Below are 17,842 nucleotides of genomic sequence, written 5' to 3'. Positions count from 1 at the left end.
CTCGACTCTCGTGCATGATAACAAGACTTACTAAAATTTAAGTAGAGGAAGACTCAATATATAACAAAAGTTAAACAAAATGTGTAATACCCGACACCAAGTTTGTCAAATGAAATTAACAGGAAAGATGTTGTTACATTGACTAAAAACAAATCAAATAATTATCAAATTGCTCAAAAGGAATTGACTTTAGTGTATTACAAACAACAGAAAACCCCACCCACAATAAGGAAAATGAAAAGGAAAAAAAGAAACCACTCTATCATTCTTTCGACATTTCAAATACAAGCACACACTTCTGTACACAAATAAAATTACAAGTATTGCCTAAAATTTAAATGCAGAAATGAACTGGAACAGAAAATGATAGAAAAATCACTTGGAAAAAATCAGTCATATCCTTCTCAAACCGTTGAGCTGGTCTCTATAGCATGTCTGTATACATTGTCTGATAACTATACAACAGCATCCGTGCAGGCTATCCTCGTTTATTGCCGAAACATTTTTGCATGCATGAGTCCGGTTTGATGTACATTCGAATCTCTCTCAAAGTTGCTAAGCCAATGTTTGAAATCCTCAAACAAGGTTTTATGTAACAATTTTTTGTTCATCTCTGCTCGAATGACTAGTCAGGAAGTGCCAAATATGAAAGGCAGAGGTGTCGGTATGTTGAAAATACTTCATCCACAAATTCCACGCCTCTTCTTTTGTCATTTCTCACACATCCTGCGCTAACAGCAGACTACACATGCAAGCAGAATGCTGAATACGTGGCTGGATCGAACTGTATGAAGGCTCAAGCACAGCAAGTTCGTCACAACTACCAGTTTGATCTATTTCTGTCCGACTCTCTGGGCTGGGTACTCTTATATGCTCTCCAAACATCTTCCCAATGGTGTCTACTTCCACTTCTCTCAGACGGATAATTGCTAAAATCCGTGTGTGTTCTAAATGTGCTGCTCTCATTGCCTCTACTTTGACTATTTCTCATCTCTTCTTCAAGGTCATAACGTGAACGCTTCAAAATAATAGCAGTAACTCAGTTTAAGATTCAAATTTCAGCAAACAACTGTACAATCTACAGAAGGAAGCTGTAAGCAGTCGAACCACCTTAGTAAAGAAGAGAAAAAGAGAAGAAAACCAAGAAGTCCTTGCCCTTCCAACCATCGGATTGGGAGTTCGAGTCACCAAAGGAGGGAAAAAGTGAAGTGCTGTTAATCCTCTTGGGAGATGGGTGGACGGGTCAGGCACGGGAGGTGGGTTGGGCTGGCTCCTAGTGTTTTAACAATATACACCAATGCAGGTTTTGTTTTGGTTAAAGCTTTAGGCTTGTCAACTACAGCAGCTGCTTTTCTTGAAAAGCTCCTCGACTCCCAACAACAATTAAGAAAATTCCATTCAAGGGAAGGACATCTAACTTTCATAAGCTCTGCATTGACAACCCCCGCAACACTAGGAACAAGATACATGGGATAAGGCAAGGGCATAAACAAGATTGATTTCTTCGATTATATTAAAATATTCTGAAATTAATAGGCACTCAAGCAGGTTTGGTACATAAACTTGCTACAAGCCCCTAATTCCATGCCAACCTACACCCTAGGGGAAGATCCACGAGTACCCAAGACCGGGATAGGGAAAGAAAGACTAGCAACAAATTGGCCATTTTACACGCTACGCGTTCTTTGATCTTGATAACAAATTTAATTTTATAATTGTGGTGTCCGGGTCAGCTTTGTTCGCACTTTGACTAATTCCACGGAGATACCTGCTACCTCCCACCTGCAACAAGTACCAGGTAACTCTATCCACCAAGGCTTGGACAGATGGGAAGAAATCACCAAGTATTTTTTTTCTCACGCTGGGATTTAAACCTGAGATCTAAGGTTTTGAACCCACTTCATTGACCGCTAGGCCACACCCTCAGGTGTGATCATGGTAACAAATTACCTCAGGAGAAAAACTATGAAGCACAATAGAGTATGCATAAACATACCTTTGCAGAGTCCGAAAGCACTGCATAGGCCTCTCCTATCATCTTAAAGAGCCTGTCGGCATCTCTGTGGACTTCTTCTGCTATGTCTTTCCACAGTCCATCATCCGCATTGTCATTTCTAGCCAGTGATTGCCCAGCCTAGATCAGCAAAACAATGTTTAGCTAAAGTCGCCATAAGCGGTGTTATAAAGTAGCAAAGGTCCTAGAAAGAACCTTATCAGGGTGATGCTTGAGCGCAGCTTTTCTATAGGCTTTCCTAATTTCTGATGCACCAGCAGATGAATCAACTCCCCTGTCATTGTCGCATCAATCGTTAGAAAAACAATTGCTTACTAAAAAATCATACACCTGTATGCATATTATTTCCACAAACAAATACTCTCTCTATTTTTTTGATAAGGTAACAAATACTCTCTCTATTCGTTTTATAGATGTAAGCTAGAGATGTATAACATAGCAAACAAAACCTTAATATCTTGTAATTTTTAACATGCCATGTCTATTTCTATAGCATGTCATTAAAGGTAAATGTGGCCTCTTAACATTAAAGAGTTTTTAAATATCGAAAGGTGTCAATCTTTTCATGACAGAGCAAAAAATAAAGAGTTCAATAACTTGAGTCACAATTAAGAAACTTACAAGATGAGGTAAAAGTTCAAGGGGATTTCCTTTCTGGCTTCTTCCTCCATTGCCGAAAGCTTCTGTTGTGTTTGCCGAATCTCATTTATGAAACTCATTTTGTTATGTGATCCAGATCCACCAACTTTATTTTCCATATGCCTTGTCAGAAGGGACACAAGTCGCTGAAGATCTGAAGCTGCTCGTCCGTAATCTCTGATCATCTCAAAAAGAGAAGCCCGTCTAGAAAGTGCCTGCATTAGTTTATGTTGGCATTAACCGAAGATATACTGTACCCTAAAATCAGGTAGCTAACTCCACAAAATTGCTATGGATACTTCTTCACTAGAAAAACACTGCCATAACTGACCAAATTCAATGTACTAGGTTACCGAAAACTTCAGTGTAGTCAAGTGAAGTCCTCCGGGTAATGTTTAGAACTGCACAAAGAACTACTGTGCTTACCCAGCCCATTCATATGAGAGAAACAATAAAACTACCATATTTGAACCAGTAACTCAATCAGCATAGGACTTCGTGAAGCAAATGAGAAGGAATTTTTTTTTCCTATTTAAGTCATCTATGGCTATATTCATCATAAAAATATGCAAATGAAAAAAAGTAGCTAGAAAAAAGAGATCGTCCAAAATGCAGTCCTGGAGAAGTCCGATCTCATAATTATTGCAAACAAAAAACTCCATATAATAGTACGATCATGCCAATTGGGATTTTCCTGGATTTTATTATGTTGAGAGTGGGATCGGGGGACAGAGTGACAGACAAAGGAAGTGGATTAGATTCTGCACCGCTACAGTCAGAAAATCAGTCCTACTGAATGGTAGCCTGTGCGTATATTTCGGTAGCTCGAGAGGTCTAAGACAAAGCGGATCCATTATCGTCCATGTTGTTTAAACTGGTAATGGAAGCACTGAACAGAATGATGGTTTGAATTGTGACAAGTGGATACCTGAGGGGTTCTCTACAGTGTTTAGGGGTCAAGGCATTGACAGAGTTACACATCTCTTGTTCACAACAACGCTCTAGTATTTTGTGATGCCGAAGGAACCAACTGGAAACCTTGAGACATGCACTTATTAGGTTCTAGGGCAGTGCTTGGTCTCGAGATCAACCTCAGAAAGTTTGAGACCATCCAGTGGGTGAAGTGAACAAATATTGATAGTTGTACAGGTGCTCAAATGCAGGATTGAAGCTCTTCCAACCACTAGTATCAGTTGTTGGTTCATCAAACAAAGAAACAGAAGCAAGCAATCCAGTAGTAGAAAGGGTAAAGAAAATGACTTATGAGTTGGCAGAAAGATTTGCTCAAAAGGGAGAAGTAGAGAAAGGAAGTGTTAATTAAAAGCACTACATCACTTATTTCACTTGGTTGGTCGGCTAAGTAATCCGTTCATCCTCCAGATCCAACCTTTTGTGTAAGAGCTAGCTAAACAAGGTTTCCATTCATCTTTTTTACCATAGACAGCTTCGATTATTTGCTTCCAGGAAGCGTCATCTTCAGAACTGTATTTTCATAGCCACTTGAAGAGCAAACTTTTATTATGCAGTTTCAAGTTTCTAACTCCCATTCCTCCCCCTTTATTATCCCTTATTACTTTATCCCATTTGATCAAATGCATCTTTCTATTTTCAAAACACCCTTCCCAAAGAAATTTACTCCTCGGGGAGTTCAGCTTTCTTTCAACAATAGCTGGTAAAGTAAACATTGAAATTAGATAAGTTGGAATCCCATCAAGTACACTATTTATAAGCGTAAGTCTTCCCCCATATGAAAGACACTGCTTCTTCCAGGGAGTTAGTTTGTTATTGCATTTATCCCGTACTCCCTGCCATAGGTTTGGATCATTTCTTCTTGCCCTCAAGGGAAGTACTAAATATTTTGTAGGAAAATTTTCCACTTTGCACTCCAACAAAGCTGCTAATTCTTCAACCACATCATCAGCACTAATGCTATACATCCGAACCAACACAAGCCCAATCACGGCCCTCTAGTGAACACTGAACAGTACAAGCTTTCAACTCTTATGCAATAATAAACTGCAGAGGAAACCATTTTCCTCTTTTCCTTCTGAGCATTTGGAGAGTTTATGTTGGAGACAAAAAATGGGTAATAGAAAATTACCCTTCAAGGCAAGACTACACGAAAACGCAGTAGGCCTAAGAGAGAAATTACATTCAACAGCTGAACTGAAAAGACAATTCTGAAACAATACCTTCACATAATTCCCATCTAGCGCAATTGCCAGGCTGCAATCTGCAATGGCATCTGAAATTTGACCCATAGCTCGGTATGCAGCAGCACGATTGCAGAAACATATTGCAGTGAAAGGCCGCGACTCAAAATTACATGATACTGCAGCAGTATAATGCTCAACAGCTTCTGCATGCTTTCCTGATTGGAATGCTGCATTTCCAGCTGCCTGCATGGTAAAGGGTTGAATATCTTGAAGTGCAAAACAAGATGTTCTTTTTCATTTTTATATTTACTGTTTTCATGGGGTGGCGGCAAAATTTTTTTGCATTACTTGCTCTGAGATCTTTCAGAAATCAGAAAATGCAAAGAAGATGAGTAGTAAAACAAGGTAGGTAGAGATGGGTAGGAATATATTAATACTTAAAGGCTGAACAAACAAGTCGAGGTCTATAAAGAGGCAAGAGTCTGAAGCAACTAGAAACAAGAACCATAATCAGTTCACTCTGTAATGGAGCAACCCTACAATTTCATGTTTGCTGATGGATTCAGGGCATTAGGACTACTAACTTAAGTAAATTACTAGACTCACTAAAACCATACAACTTTCAGTACAAACACAACAGAATACGTCAATAATTGTATCTCATTTAGTCACGAGAATGGCTATATTATTATAGGCTTTCTCAGTAAACTGCTTTGTTGCATGTCAATCGCCATTTCTTTGTTCTTCTTTTTCAGAAAGGTTACTAACTACAGTAGCTTGCTCGTCTTAGGAGCTTACCAAAAAGGGCATCAAATAACTTTTTTCTTTCCGCCTCAAAAAAAAGTAACACAACTTTGCTAGGAAATTTTATGACTGACCAAGAATGACCAACCAAAGTAGGTGATGATAGAAAAAACATACACCCCTCAAAGAGCAATTCCTAACGCTTTTCCCCATAATAATTAATCACAATGCAACAGTAGAAGATTACTTGTCTATTTAAGGGTGGAGGAAATAAGCAGCTATTTACAGATGATAGAAAGCTTCCAAGGTCAGTAGTTAATTCCAGATAGTTTAGTGCGGAAGGAACGTAAGGATCGCCTTTTCTCAGTGAAGTTCTGATATAATGTTTTGTCACAAAATAGACAGCAAGAACAAATATGACCATGAAAATTCGTATGGAGAACAAAGCACCTTATGCAGTAGAGTGTTTTTCATGTGTCGTGTGTGAAGAAGATTATGAAGACGCAAAACAATTATTTATATATTTGTTGAATCAAAAACCAGATCTAGTACATGCTGAATTTGCTTGAAGTTATATGGTGCAGCCATGCTACATTTTTGGAATAGAAGAATAATACGAGGAGAAAAGAGTTGTGGAACACTATACCAGCGGTTATATGGTGGACTATGTGGAGGAAAGGAACCAATGATACTTTGAAGGCAAAAAGGAAAACTTTCTCAGTGGTATAGACAGAGCAGCCCTAGCAAATTTAAAGATTCAAAGACACAACTTCAAATATAAATTTTCGCTTAGTGTGATACCTAGTGAGTTGCTCTAGTGGTAAGCACCCTCCACTTCCAACCAAGAGGTTGTGAGTTCGAGTCACCCCAAGAGCAAGGTGGGGAGTTCTTGGAGGGAGGGAGCTTGAGGGTCTATCGGAAACAGCCTCTCTACCCTAGGGTAGGGGTAAGGTCTGCGTACACACTAGCCTCCCCAGACCCCACTAGTGGGATTATAGTGGGTTGTTGTTGTTGTTGTTGTTAGTGTGATACCTACCATCTCTCTCATTTATCATGGCTACTAATTAGCTAATGCAATCAGAGACCAGGATTGTCTCTTCTTCTTCTGTTATTGTTATTCCATTTACCTTCCAATTCATCCCAGAAGATCTTCAAAAATATCAATAGGTAAATCATTTTACGAGTTTCACGAAAATAGAGATTTATAGTTCAAATGGCAGCTACCACATTTAGTTACTGAATAATACATGTATAACAATGAAATAAGCTAAATATAAAAGTGATGGATGCTTGTTTAGGAAAGGGAAGATGATAAAGCACAAAGTTCACTCACCTTGAGGCACAAGAGCTCACGTATTGTTACAGCTAAAGGAACAGCAGCTTCTAAATTCTTGAGTCCACTACTGCAAAGTCAAATTATAAGACTGTAAGCTAACGCCTACCTGTAAAAGTGGATAAAGATATTCCAAATAAAGAAGCCACCTTTCCATTAGACACGTCGATTTTTCTTGGTTCTTCATAAAAGTATCAGCCTCTTCAAGCTTCCCAAGATAAAAGTAAGACTTGACTATTTTAGAAAAATACCAGAGCCCAGAGGAAGCACTTTTCTCTGTGGCCGCACTATCTAATTCCGATGACTGGTAACTGGAATTAGAAGGCAGAGCATTTGACTTAGCAAATTCAAGTGTCTTCTCACATAACTGAATCACCTCTTCGTACCTCCTCAGCTGTTCATTAAACTCACAGTTTAGTTTAATTCAAGAAATTCAAAAGATTTTTAGAGCACTTGTTGCAAACTGTTAAGTATTCAAAATTTAATTTTACAGTCTCATGGTTCAATGACAAATACCAAGAGAAGAGCATCTGCTTTCATTTCAAGAAGTTTCTCCGAATAGGTGCTTATTGTCAAAGCCTCAGAGATTGCACCCAAGGCCAAGTCTGCATCACTTTGCCTTCGCCTTTGCAGAAGTTCCACACACTGCTTCATACATTCTGATACTCTCTGAGGATATCGAAAAAGACCAATTAGTTTTCATTTATCAAGAAGTGCAACAAAGTTCATTTTGTTTGCAAAGAATTCAGATGTTGCTTAAATGTCATTATTAAGGAAGAAGCTGGACAAATAAAATCATAATCAAAATTCATTAGAATGCCAAGAACACAACCTAATGACCTATGAGTAAATTACCTATTCTGTCCGCATATTTCCAGTTTTCATTTCTTAGTGAACAACAGCTGTGGTACACGGAGGGGAGTGTCAGATAAGAAGTTATCTAGCAACAGATACTTAATTCATCCTCCACCTTCTTTTTTTTGATGAAGTAATGAATTTTATAAAAAAAGGAATCAAGAAAATGCAAGAAGACCCTCAACTTCTTTTAATCAGTACACCCTCTCGACTTTGTGTTCATATTATCCCTATTTTCTCTTCCTTTTCTCAATTTTGGGGCCCTCTAAGTGACCTTGCATCTCATAGGAGATAACATAAACAAGTTGTTCATGTCGCATGCTTTGCCAAGCTCAAAATTTTTATGACTAAAGTTTCCAGATAATCTCATTTAAAACCTAATGTAAAATCCATAGATCTTGTTGGAATTTTTCTTTTCTTTCTTTCATCAAACAACTAGTGGATTTGAAACAAACTGGGGCATAAACGACATTAATTGTGTTATTGCTGAGGTAAATAATTGCATACAAGACACGGCTACGACAATTCAAATAAGGGGGGCACAGTCTAGGAGGTAACTGTCTGGCGAAAGAATCTGCTAAAGATAAGTCCTGATAAGAAGAATGTAAAGCAAACTACTGAAGTTAATCATTTTACCTGTGTCTTTTCCAAGCCCTCCGAAGCTTCCACCAATATTTTTCTGTCCGCACATACCTCCGGCCCTTGTTGCAAGCACTTCATGAAAAACTTTGATGCATTTTTGACTTCCCCAAGGGCAAGGTAACAGCTAGAAAATGCAAAACAAAACATAGTTACAAAAACAAAGTGTCTGCTTTTCCTTCTGTCTATAAATGGTATTAACACTACTATACACTTTGGCATATACTGGATGCTGGAATGCAACTGTCTACAACATTCTAATTATACGATTAATCACCGCTGAAGTAAGTTCGTGATTTGAAGCTGTAAACAGAATTTCAGGAACTATCTAGAGTGGCTAAATCTTGAAAAGCTGCAAATTATAAAATTCGATCACCAAGAAATTTGTGACCTTTGTATAAGACCTAAATGCATCAGATGAAAAAGGACAAGAGTAAAAGCTGTATCATTGATTACACTAAATACACGCACATATCAAAAGACAGAGACCACAGTAACTGGGAAATATCAACTTTTTCTCCTTTTTCTAATTTACATATTTATAGATATTAAAAGATGAACCTAAAGGTATTGATATTCAGTTTCTAAATGAGTCTTCCCGACAAAGTTATACAAGAAATGTTGACACTGCGTGAAAACAACCAATATAACTAAGTTATCACATTAAAGAAGGTTTATCCAACAAGAATCACGGAATGATAAACTCAAGACAGAATATTATACGTGCTCCATGCACTGTGATTGTTTTAATTTTTAAATCAGACATGTTTATGCATACTAAAGGACAGTGATCAAACTTGTATCAGCCAACCATATGTTCAGAAAGGTAAGAGGAAGCTAAACCTATACCATATGGAAACTAAAGGAACTTATGACAAAGGGGAAGGTAATTAATAACACATGGATCATACTTTGCAGCTCGAACTTGGACCCTGAAAAAGTTCGGATCTAATGCAACAGCCTTCATACAATCCTCAAGTGCTTCTCTCATTCTTCCAAGAGACATACGTGTTGCTGCACGGTTGCTATAACATAACATTAAAGCCCGAAGACAGCTCTTAGATGTCTCGCTTCCAGACACACAGTTCAGTCCTTGTGTGTAGAATTCCTCCGCTTTAGACAAGTTCCCATTTGCATAGGCTTGATTCCCCCTAATATAAATAGAGATCACAAGCATGAACTTCGGACAAAAATGCAACAAAAAAAGGAATAAGTGAGTGAACAAGGTAAATCCCTCCATGATAAAAAACAGTAACTTGTACCTCAATCGCCATTTTTCACAAGCTTCCTGAGCAGCCATGCTTGCCGCAACCGTTTCATGGTTGACCTTCTGCACCTTAGCTGGTTCATCATTTCCCTGGCTATGGCTTGTCAAAGCAGGTATATATCCTTTCTTACCCTGAGTGGGAGATGAAAGAGGAGATCCAGAAACTTGCAAAAATTGCACTGGTGATGATGAGAAAGAAAATTGCGTAGTTGACATTGAACTACACGAATCATTGGTGAGCTTCGTTCGATTTTTCTTCTTCTGTTGCCGTGTTGCTGCTGCTATCTGATTTTGAGCAACAGAGGATGCACCAAATATGAAGTTACCCTCAATGCAACACTCCTCAAAATTTGAAGTAACACTAAACTGACTTCCTCCATCGCTATCTTGTCTCTCAATTGTTGATTTGGAAGTCACTTCATTTTCTGCTGCAGTTACGAAAGAATCAGTACTATAATCTAAATGCTCGGTAGCAGATTTGAAGCTTTCAGTCTCAGTCCCAGATATAGACTCTTCAAAAGGACCGCCTGTATCTACACCATGATGAATAAAGTGTCCAAATTTTACTTCTTGTGTTTCGTTGTATGTCACATCATTTTCATTGATATTCATGCGTTCTGTTGCATCTACCAGATCTTCATCTGTTACATCATTTGCAACCACTGGTCGTGAATCACTACATCCATAATTCTCATTCGGACTACAGGACTCATCGGAAGCCAAAGAAGTTTCCCTTGACAATGTATTATCTGTTGGTGGTTCACGATACGGAGAAATATCCATTGGTGAATATGGTTCGGAAGGTTCGGCATTCTCTTCTGAACTTCCTCTGAAGGCAAAGTCTTGAGCAAAGTCCACTGGAGTTGAGTGTGTTTGCTTAGGCTTCCCTTTCTTTTTCTTGTATCTGGGGTCTTTAGTCGCTTCCCTTCTAGTTTCAACTTTCTTATTTAAGCTTCCTTTAACAGTTGGTGTCTTAAATCCAAAATTTTGCATTAGCATACCATCAGACTTTGTAGTGAAACTAAATTCAACCGGATTAGTAAAGGGACTATTCCGCGTTGCTGCCTGAAATGAGAACCCTGAAGGAATTGAATCTGAAATTCCACCAGCATCGGTATTGCCCGAAAACTCAGTCTTCCCTTTATCCACATTATCTGCGGAAGCAGGCAAATCGGTCTGTGTTTGACCAAAATGGTTTCTGCTTCTGCTTCCAACTCCTGACTCATTCACATTATCATGCTTATTAACAATATTTCCACTGGGGTCACTTGAACTTGGATCAACCTTTACATTCTCATTAGCAACATAAGAACCCATAGGCTCATTTATATGCATGTTTTTCATCTTATCATGAAGCAAGGTCTCTGAGCTTCCACCCAAAGAGCCTCTTTCCATATATGCATAGTCCTTCACGTCATTCTCAATGCTTTCTTTGATATTCAACTTGTTCATCTCATTCAAGAGTTTAACTCCTACACCCTCACCAAACTTATTATCAACATTTTCACTACTCGACAAGCTGCCAAACACGTTAAACTCGGGTTTTACATTCGGTGCAGAGTCAACATTTCCCTCACTATCAATGTTTAACTTGCTCTCCATCTCCTTGCTTACCATTTCATCAAGTTTCGCATCGCCACCCGTAAACACGAAAGACCCTCCTTTATCAGCAACAGAATTAACCACATTGTTGTTTACACCACTCACATTCATTTTCTTCCCACTTTCAAGTTTCAGTTTTCTCATTTCATCAACAAGAAATGTTCCTTCGCCTACATTGATATTTGAATTTGCTCCAAACGGACCACTTTTATCATTACTACCACTAATTCTACTAGCTCCAAAAACAAACCCTTTATTACCAGCATCCCCACTACCCCAATACCCCAAATTACCCCCCGCCCCCAAATTACCTCCCACCCCCAAACCCATGTCCATTTCTTGATTTTCCACAAAACCCTTAAAAGGGTTGAAAGGTTGATCCTTTTTATGAGAACCCGTGTATTTCTTCTTATACAATCTGGGTTTTTGCAGCTTTGCAGAAGACCCAAATGGAGACGGGTTCGGATCTTGACCCTGACCCGTATGTCCAAGATTGTGATCCATTGGAACCCCACAAAATATTTTCTGCTGCTTTGAAAGATTATAAGAAGATTGAGTGTTAGAAATCTGACCTTTATGAAGATACAAATCTCCGGTATCAGTCAACGCCGGCGACATAAGTCATCTAATCGAACGGATGGCGTTTACTCCCATAAATTCTGATCATGAAATAATTTGGTTTGTTTTTGGGAGAAATCAAATGAAGCTTGTAGAGGAGGGTCTACTTCCTCCTTAATTTTCTTTTTAGCTTACTATTTTCTAATTGTTGTTTAATTATTGTTGTTTGTTTACAAATTTTCATGTTGTGTGTGTATACATTTTTATTTTTTTTAAATCTTTGGTTTCTTAATCATGAGGGTTTTTTATTTTATTTTATTCCATGACTGTGGGAATTTTATGTTTTTGAATATGACAGTTCTTTTTTTTTAATTTTATTTTATTTTTTTAAATGTTTGTCTTTATCTTTTTATAGGATCTTTTAGTGGCCTTTCATATTTTTCAGGTCCATATAATAACAATTGTTTTCATTCTGTGGTGTGATGCAAATTGTTCATCTTTTAATTTGAATAATTATTTTTACATTGAGTGTGTTTGGTGTTATTTATACGTTATGTCCCTTTATAATTTTAAATTTAAGAAAATGACCTTTTTAGATATCTTAGTGTAAAAGATATATCTCTCATGTGTAAAAAAAAAAAAAAAAAGTAGGGTCATAAAACTAAAAACAAGTTTGTAAAGAGCCAAAAAACCAATTGACCTGTTTGGTGCTATTTTGCATTGTTATTATTTTGATATGGATTGAATATTCAAATAAATACCTTTGTCCTTACAAATAATTGAGTGGAATGAATATATCAATCATATGAGACTTGAAAACAAAAATAATCCTTTTATGAGTGTTATTAAGAGATTAACTAGTTATATGAATCTATTATTTGTATCGCAATAAAATGATGTATGCACAATTAATGAAACATGAACTAGGTCAAGAATTATACGGACAAAAGGATAATTTGGGATAGAGCTTCACCAATTGACCTATACTAAGGTTAATCAATATGAAAATTCCTTAAGACACAATTGATCTTCTCGAATACAAACGACTATCAAAAAGTGACTAAACATATAAGTTTATTTTCGCTTAAATCATACCTTTTGTACACTTCATAATGTAAAAGTAATATGAAACAAGCTTTTATAAAATGGTAGCGGTTTTAAATATGCACCATTAAGCTTGATATTGTCTATTATGAATGATCTAGTCATAAGAATATCCCCTTGTACTTCACAATATAAGTGTAATAGAAACTAGCTTTATAAAATGACAGCGTTCCTAAAAATACATCATTAAGCTTGATATTGTCTATTCTAAATGATAGTCATAAAAATATCCCCTTCTACTTGAATTTCAAAACAAATTTTGTCTATAATGCATTTAGAACAACACAATTAATGAGAATTTTAATTCTCGGTAAAATAAAAATATATTTACAAGAGTACAAGCATAATTTTGATCATTGCCACGTCCAACACAATTTACAAGCATTAATCTACCACCTTATGGAAGCAAAGGTAAGGATCTATTAGGAAAAAAACGTAGGTCTAACCAAAATAATTATCTGTGTATTTAAAAAGTATTATTTTATGACGAAACTCAATGTTTTATATTGTTTTGATGTGCGTTAATTTCTTTTTTGAATTTTTTTTCTATTTTTGTTCACAGCAATGTTTTATCTGGAAAAGAAAAATTAATATTTAAAAAGTATTATTTTATGACGAAACTCAATGTTTTATATTGTTTTGACGTGCGTTAATTTCTTTTTTGAATTTTTTTTCTATTTTTGTTCACAGCAATGTTTTATCTGGAAAAGAAAAAATAACTTGTTTTTCAAATATTAATTTTTCTTAACTTCTCCACAAAACTACAAAAGAAATTATTTTGATAAAGTTTGAAACCAAAAGAATTTTCAGATAACTTGTTGAAAGTTTAAGACAACCAAAATAAACAAAGCTAGAAAACCTGAAAAGAATTTACCAAAACAATTTCAACCATTTCTCCAACCAAACCCTTTTTTTGTGTGTGTTTTGTTGATTTTTTTCTATTTTTTTTAAAAAAATTCTTTTTTCTAAAAAAAAACATTTTTATTACTCTTTTTTGAAAATCAAATCTCTTAATTCCTCAGTCCATCAGTTGCTCGCCGTCTCTGCTCCGTCTGCTCCATGTCTCTGCTTTTCTACAGAGGTTCTCTTTTTCTCCTCTTCATATTAATTCCTGTCATACTGTTCTAAAATTTGCTAAAATCTTGTTTGTCAAAGGTGCTAACTTTAGACTCTAAACTCGAGCTTAATCTTTTTTTTTGTGGGTGGGGGTGGGGTGGGGTGGGGTGGGGGGGAATTATATACTACCGAGTTTAAACGTGCGCCAATGGCCCTCGAGGATTTATGGGTTATAGAAAAAACTGAGCTTATTCTTTTTAGTTACTAACTTAAAACGTTCAAATCTGGAATCGTTCCCAATTAGCTTAAATTTTTAGTTAAGGTGTTGAACAGTTGAATAAATAAAGAAGTGATTGGAATTACTAGTGTGGGCAGCGTTCATTATGTTTGCGTGATTGAACTTTGGTTGAAACTAGTGTTGCTTTTATCATTTGATGGACCGATACAAGAATCTAGCATCATCTTTTTGCAGTGCAATTTTCTTCTAGGGTTTATAAGTTGCTAAGCACTAATTAAATGGAAAGCTATGACTGACATGTGTCCAGTGGTTTGGGGGGCTGAGGGGCTGGGAAGAAGATACTAGTATAGCAATATTGTAACTGATGTAAATAAGAAAAGCTTCTTGGTTTCAAATGCATGCTGAAGTAACTTGATACATGGCTCTTGCACATGTTTTTCTATATAATTTTTGACAGTACATATTCTAAACATGTCTTGTCTTATATTTTCAGATTTAGCATTCTTTTTGTTCCGTCAACATACACTTCAAGTGTCTGGAGCTGTATTACTCTACAAACAAGACTATAGTGAGACTTGACTATGTTTCTGACAAGCAATGTCCACCCGCGTTCTTCTGCACGTGAGTGCGTTTTCTCTATCCCAAGTGAACTCCCAACGTCTCTTTTCCGTGGAGTATGCTGTAAAGTCAGGGGCGGATCCAGCCTTTTGGTACCGGGTTCATCTGAACCCAGTACTATCGACGTGGAGCACAAATTTATGTTAAATTATAACAAATAGTAGTTATGAATCCACAACTTTAAAAATATAATCGGTTCAAGGCTAAAAATCTTAAAAATTGAACCCATAGAATTTAAATCCTAGATCCGCCTCTGTGTAAAGTTGTTGAAAAAGTTAGTTGATGATGGAACTTCAAGTTGGGAAAAGCTGTTCATGCACTTCTTGTTGTTTCTAGTAATGTCTCAGAAGACCACATAATTCAGAATAATTGTCTCATTAATCTCTACTCGAGGTGTGGACAACTTGCTGTTGCTCGGCAGGTGTTTGACAGATTGAGTCAACGAAATGTAGTTTCTTGGAGCTTTTTAATGGCAGGGTATTTGCACAATGGGTATGCTTGGGAAGTAACCAAATTGTTCAAAGACATGATTTCAGTGGATAAAATATTCCCAAATGAGTATGTCTTGTCTACCGTACTTTCTTCTTGTTCTAGCGGTGGTTTGCTACACGAAGGGCGGCAGTGTCATGCGTTAGTGTTGAAAGCAGGATTGGTCTTTCATCAATATGTGAAGAATGCTCTTCTATCCTTGTATACAGTGTCTTCAGATATGGAAGGGGTTTTGGAAATCTTGAAGTCTGTTCCTGGATTAGACATCATTACTTATAATTCTGTACTGAAGGGGTTCTTGGATCATGGGTATACAAGTGAAGCGTTGGATGTTTTCTCAAGGATGTTGGCTCACGGCTCGGCGGGGGATAGTGTCAGTTACGTGAACATATTTGGTCTGTGTGCTCGCTTCAAGGATTTGAAGTTGGGTAAGCAAGTTCACTGCAGAATGCTGAAGTCTGGTCTTCAGCTTGATGTGTTTCTAAGCAGCGCAATCATGGACATGTACGGAAAGTGTGGTGAAATTTCAGGTGCAAGATATATTTTTGATTCTTAAGCGAACCATAATGTGGTGTCTTGGACGACAATCTTGGCTGCAAATTTCCAAAATGAATGCTTTGAGGAAGCCCTGAAACTGTTCTTACGAATGGAACTTCAGGATATTATTCCAAATGAATACACATTCGCAGTGTTGTTGAATTCCTGTGCAGGTCTATCAGCACTTGGTTACGGGAAAACATTACATGCACGTGTCGAGAAGACAGGATATGGTTTTTTTGTTGTAGTTGGAAATGCTTTGATCAATATGTATTTTAGGAATGGCCATATTGAAGCCACTAGGGCCTTGTTTTCAAACATGATATGTCGAGATACTGTTACTTGGAATATGATAATATCAGGTTTCTCTCATCATGGGCTTGGTGAGGAAGCATTGGATGTGTTTCAGCATATGTTAGCTGCCAAAGAGCAACCAAACTATGTAACCTTTGTCGGGGTTATTTTGGCTTGTGGACATTTGGGTAGGATAGAAGAAGGATTTTACTACTTGCAGCATCTAATGAGGGACATCGGCCTTGAACCTGGGTTAGAGCACTATACCTGTGTTGTTGGGCTCCTAGGTAAAGCTGGAACACTTGATGAGGCTGAGAATTTCATGAGGTCGACGCCAATCACATGGGATGTTGTTGCCTGGCGTACTTTGCTTAATGCTTGTAACGTCCACCGCAATTATGGTTTAGGAAAGAGAGTAGCAGAGCATTTGTTGCAACTGAACCCCAACGACGTGGGAACTTATATCCTGTTGTCCAATATGCATGCCAAGGTGAAAAGGTGGGATGGAGTAGCAAAGATACGGAAGCTATTAAGAGAAAGGAACATAAAGAAAGAACCTGGATTGAGCTGGACTGAAATAAGAAATGAAACTCATGTGCTTGTTTCTGATGACACTCAACTCCCAGAGACGGCTCAAATCCATGAGAAGGTGAGAAAATTGTTGGCTGAAATAAAACCATTGGGTTATGTTCCGGACATAGCTTCTGTCTTGCATGACGTTGAGCAAGAACAACAAGAGGGTTATCTGAGTTACCACAGCGAAAAGCTGGCTGTAGCATATGCTCTCATGAAAACACCATCCCAAGCGCCAATTCATGTTATTAAGAATCTCAGAATATGTGATGATTGCCATTCTGCTTTGAAGCTTATCTCTAAGGTCACAATGAGAACGATAGTTGTAAGAGATGTCAATCGATTCCACAGCTTTCAAGATGGGTCCTGTTCATGTGCCGATTATTGGTGAAAAAGCACAAGTTTGACATAAAGTTTCGTACACTGTGTCAAAGGAGATTTATGCTTGCTGCTCATGTTCTCAGCCAACTAGAGATAGTGAGCTTGAACAAAGCTCTTTTAACTACACAGCCATGTAAGTTGTCTGAAACGGCCATTCATCATATAATAAGTTTGTTTCTAGCTTCCAAAATTCTAATAATATTCATTACATTGAAATCAATAAGTTAGAAATTATAATAATATTCATTCTAATAAGTTTGTTATTGCTGCTGTTGTTGTTGTATCCTTACAAAATTCTTGTTGTTTCTTCTTTTCGCCTTCTGAACAGAATTAACTATAACCTGATGGCATTGTAATTAGGTGTTCATATGTACACAAACTTATTGAGTTCATAATTTGTTTATGTTTAATTTGTGTTTGATCAAGCTGGAAACACAGTTGCCAGTATCTTACAATATGCAGATACTGTAATGTATTAGTGATTGTATCATTCCAATTTGTATTTTATGATTTCTAGACATATCTTAAAATTCTTGTACAATATAATTTAGGCTATGCCAACAGAGAATGAGATGTTCTGCAAAATTTTGGGCGGGCAGTTTTCACCGTGGAGACTTGATTCACAGAATCCACATGTAAATCTTGGACTTCTGTCTAGTTTTCCAGGGAGGATATCTAAGCTGTCACGGATGCTTGGACGCTGAGAATCACTTCAAAGATGATTTTTTGGGTGTAACCATTCGAT

The 17,842-nt window shown here is 37.2% G+C and overlaps 1 protein-coding gene and 1 pseudogene across 1 annotated transcript; one reads left to right on the top strand and one right to left on the bottom strand.

Moving 5' to 3' along the window:
- Positions 1–143: 143 nt before the first annotated feature.
- LOC107793839 (uncharacterized) lies at positions 144–12,022 on the bottom strand. Its single transcript, XM_016616283.2, has 11 exons — positions 9,643–12,022; positions 9,292–9,531; positions 8,378–8,507; positions 7,403–7,555; positions 7,036–7,280; positions 6,887–6,956; positions 4,846–5,052; positions 2,636–2,868; positions 2,210–2,288; positions 1,997–2,134; positions 144–1,018 (listed from the first exon to the last, which is right to left on the bottom strand). The coding sequence occupies exons 1-11, from the start codon at positions 11,865–11,867 to the stop codon at positions 821–823; spliced, it is 3,918 nt and encodes a 1,305-aa protein (XP_016471769.2). The 5' UTR covers positions 11,868–12,022; the 3' UTR covers positions 144–820.
- A 2,131-nt stretch (positions 12,023–14,153) lies between these two features.
- On the top strand, positions 14,154–17,507 carry LOC107793838 (pentatricopeptide repeat-containing protein At5g39680-like; annotated as a pseudogene).
- The last annotated feature ends 335 nt before the right edge of the window (positions 17,508–17,842 follow it).

The sequence above is a fragment of the Nicotiana tabacum genome, chromosome 9, assembly GCF_000715075.1.
Source record: "Nicotiana tabacum cultivar K326 chromosome 9, ASM71507v2, whole genome shotgun sequence".
Taxonomy (NCBI): domain Eukaryota; kingdom Viridiplantae; phylum Streptophyta; class Magnoliopsida; order Solanales; family Solanaceae; genus Nicotiana; species Nicotiana tabacum.
The sequence above is the reverse complement of the archived record's forward strand: the minus strand, read 5'-3'. Positions and strand labels throughout refer to the sequence as shown.

What these genes read in the sequence shown, in the direction of transcription:
- LOC107793839 (XM_016616283.2), bottom strand. Translation starts at nt 11,867, where the DNA reads ATGTCGCCGGCGTTGACTGATACCGGAGATTTGTATCTTCATAAAGGT. An exon ending in GTCCAAGTTCGAGCTGCAAA is followed by an intron (nt 8,508 to 9,291) that starts GTATGATCCATG and finishes TGCATTTTCTAG; the next exon opens with CTGTTACCTTGCCCTTGGGG. An exon ending in TGCTTTCGGACTCTGCAAAG is followed by an intron (nt 1,019 to 1,996) that starts GTATGTTTATGC and finishes ATTATTTTGAAG; the next exon opens with CGTTCACGTTATGACCTTGA.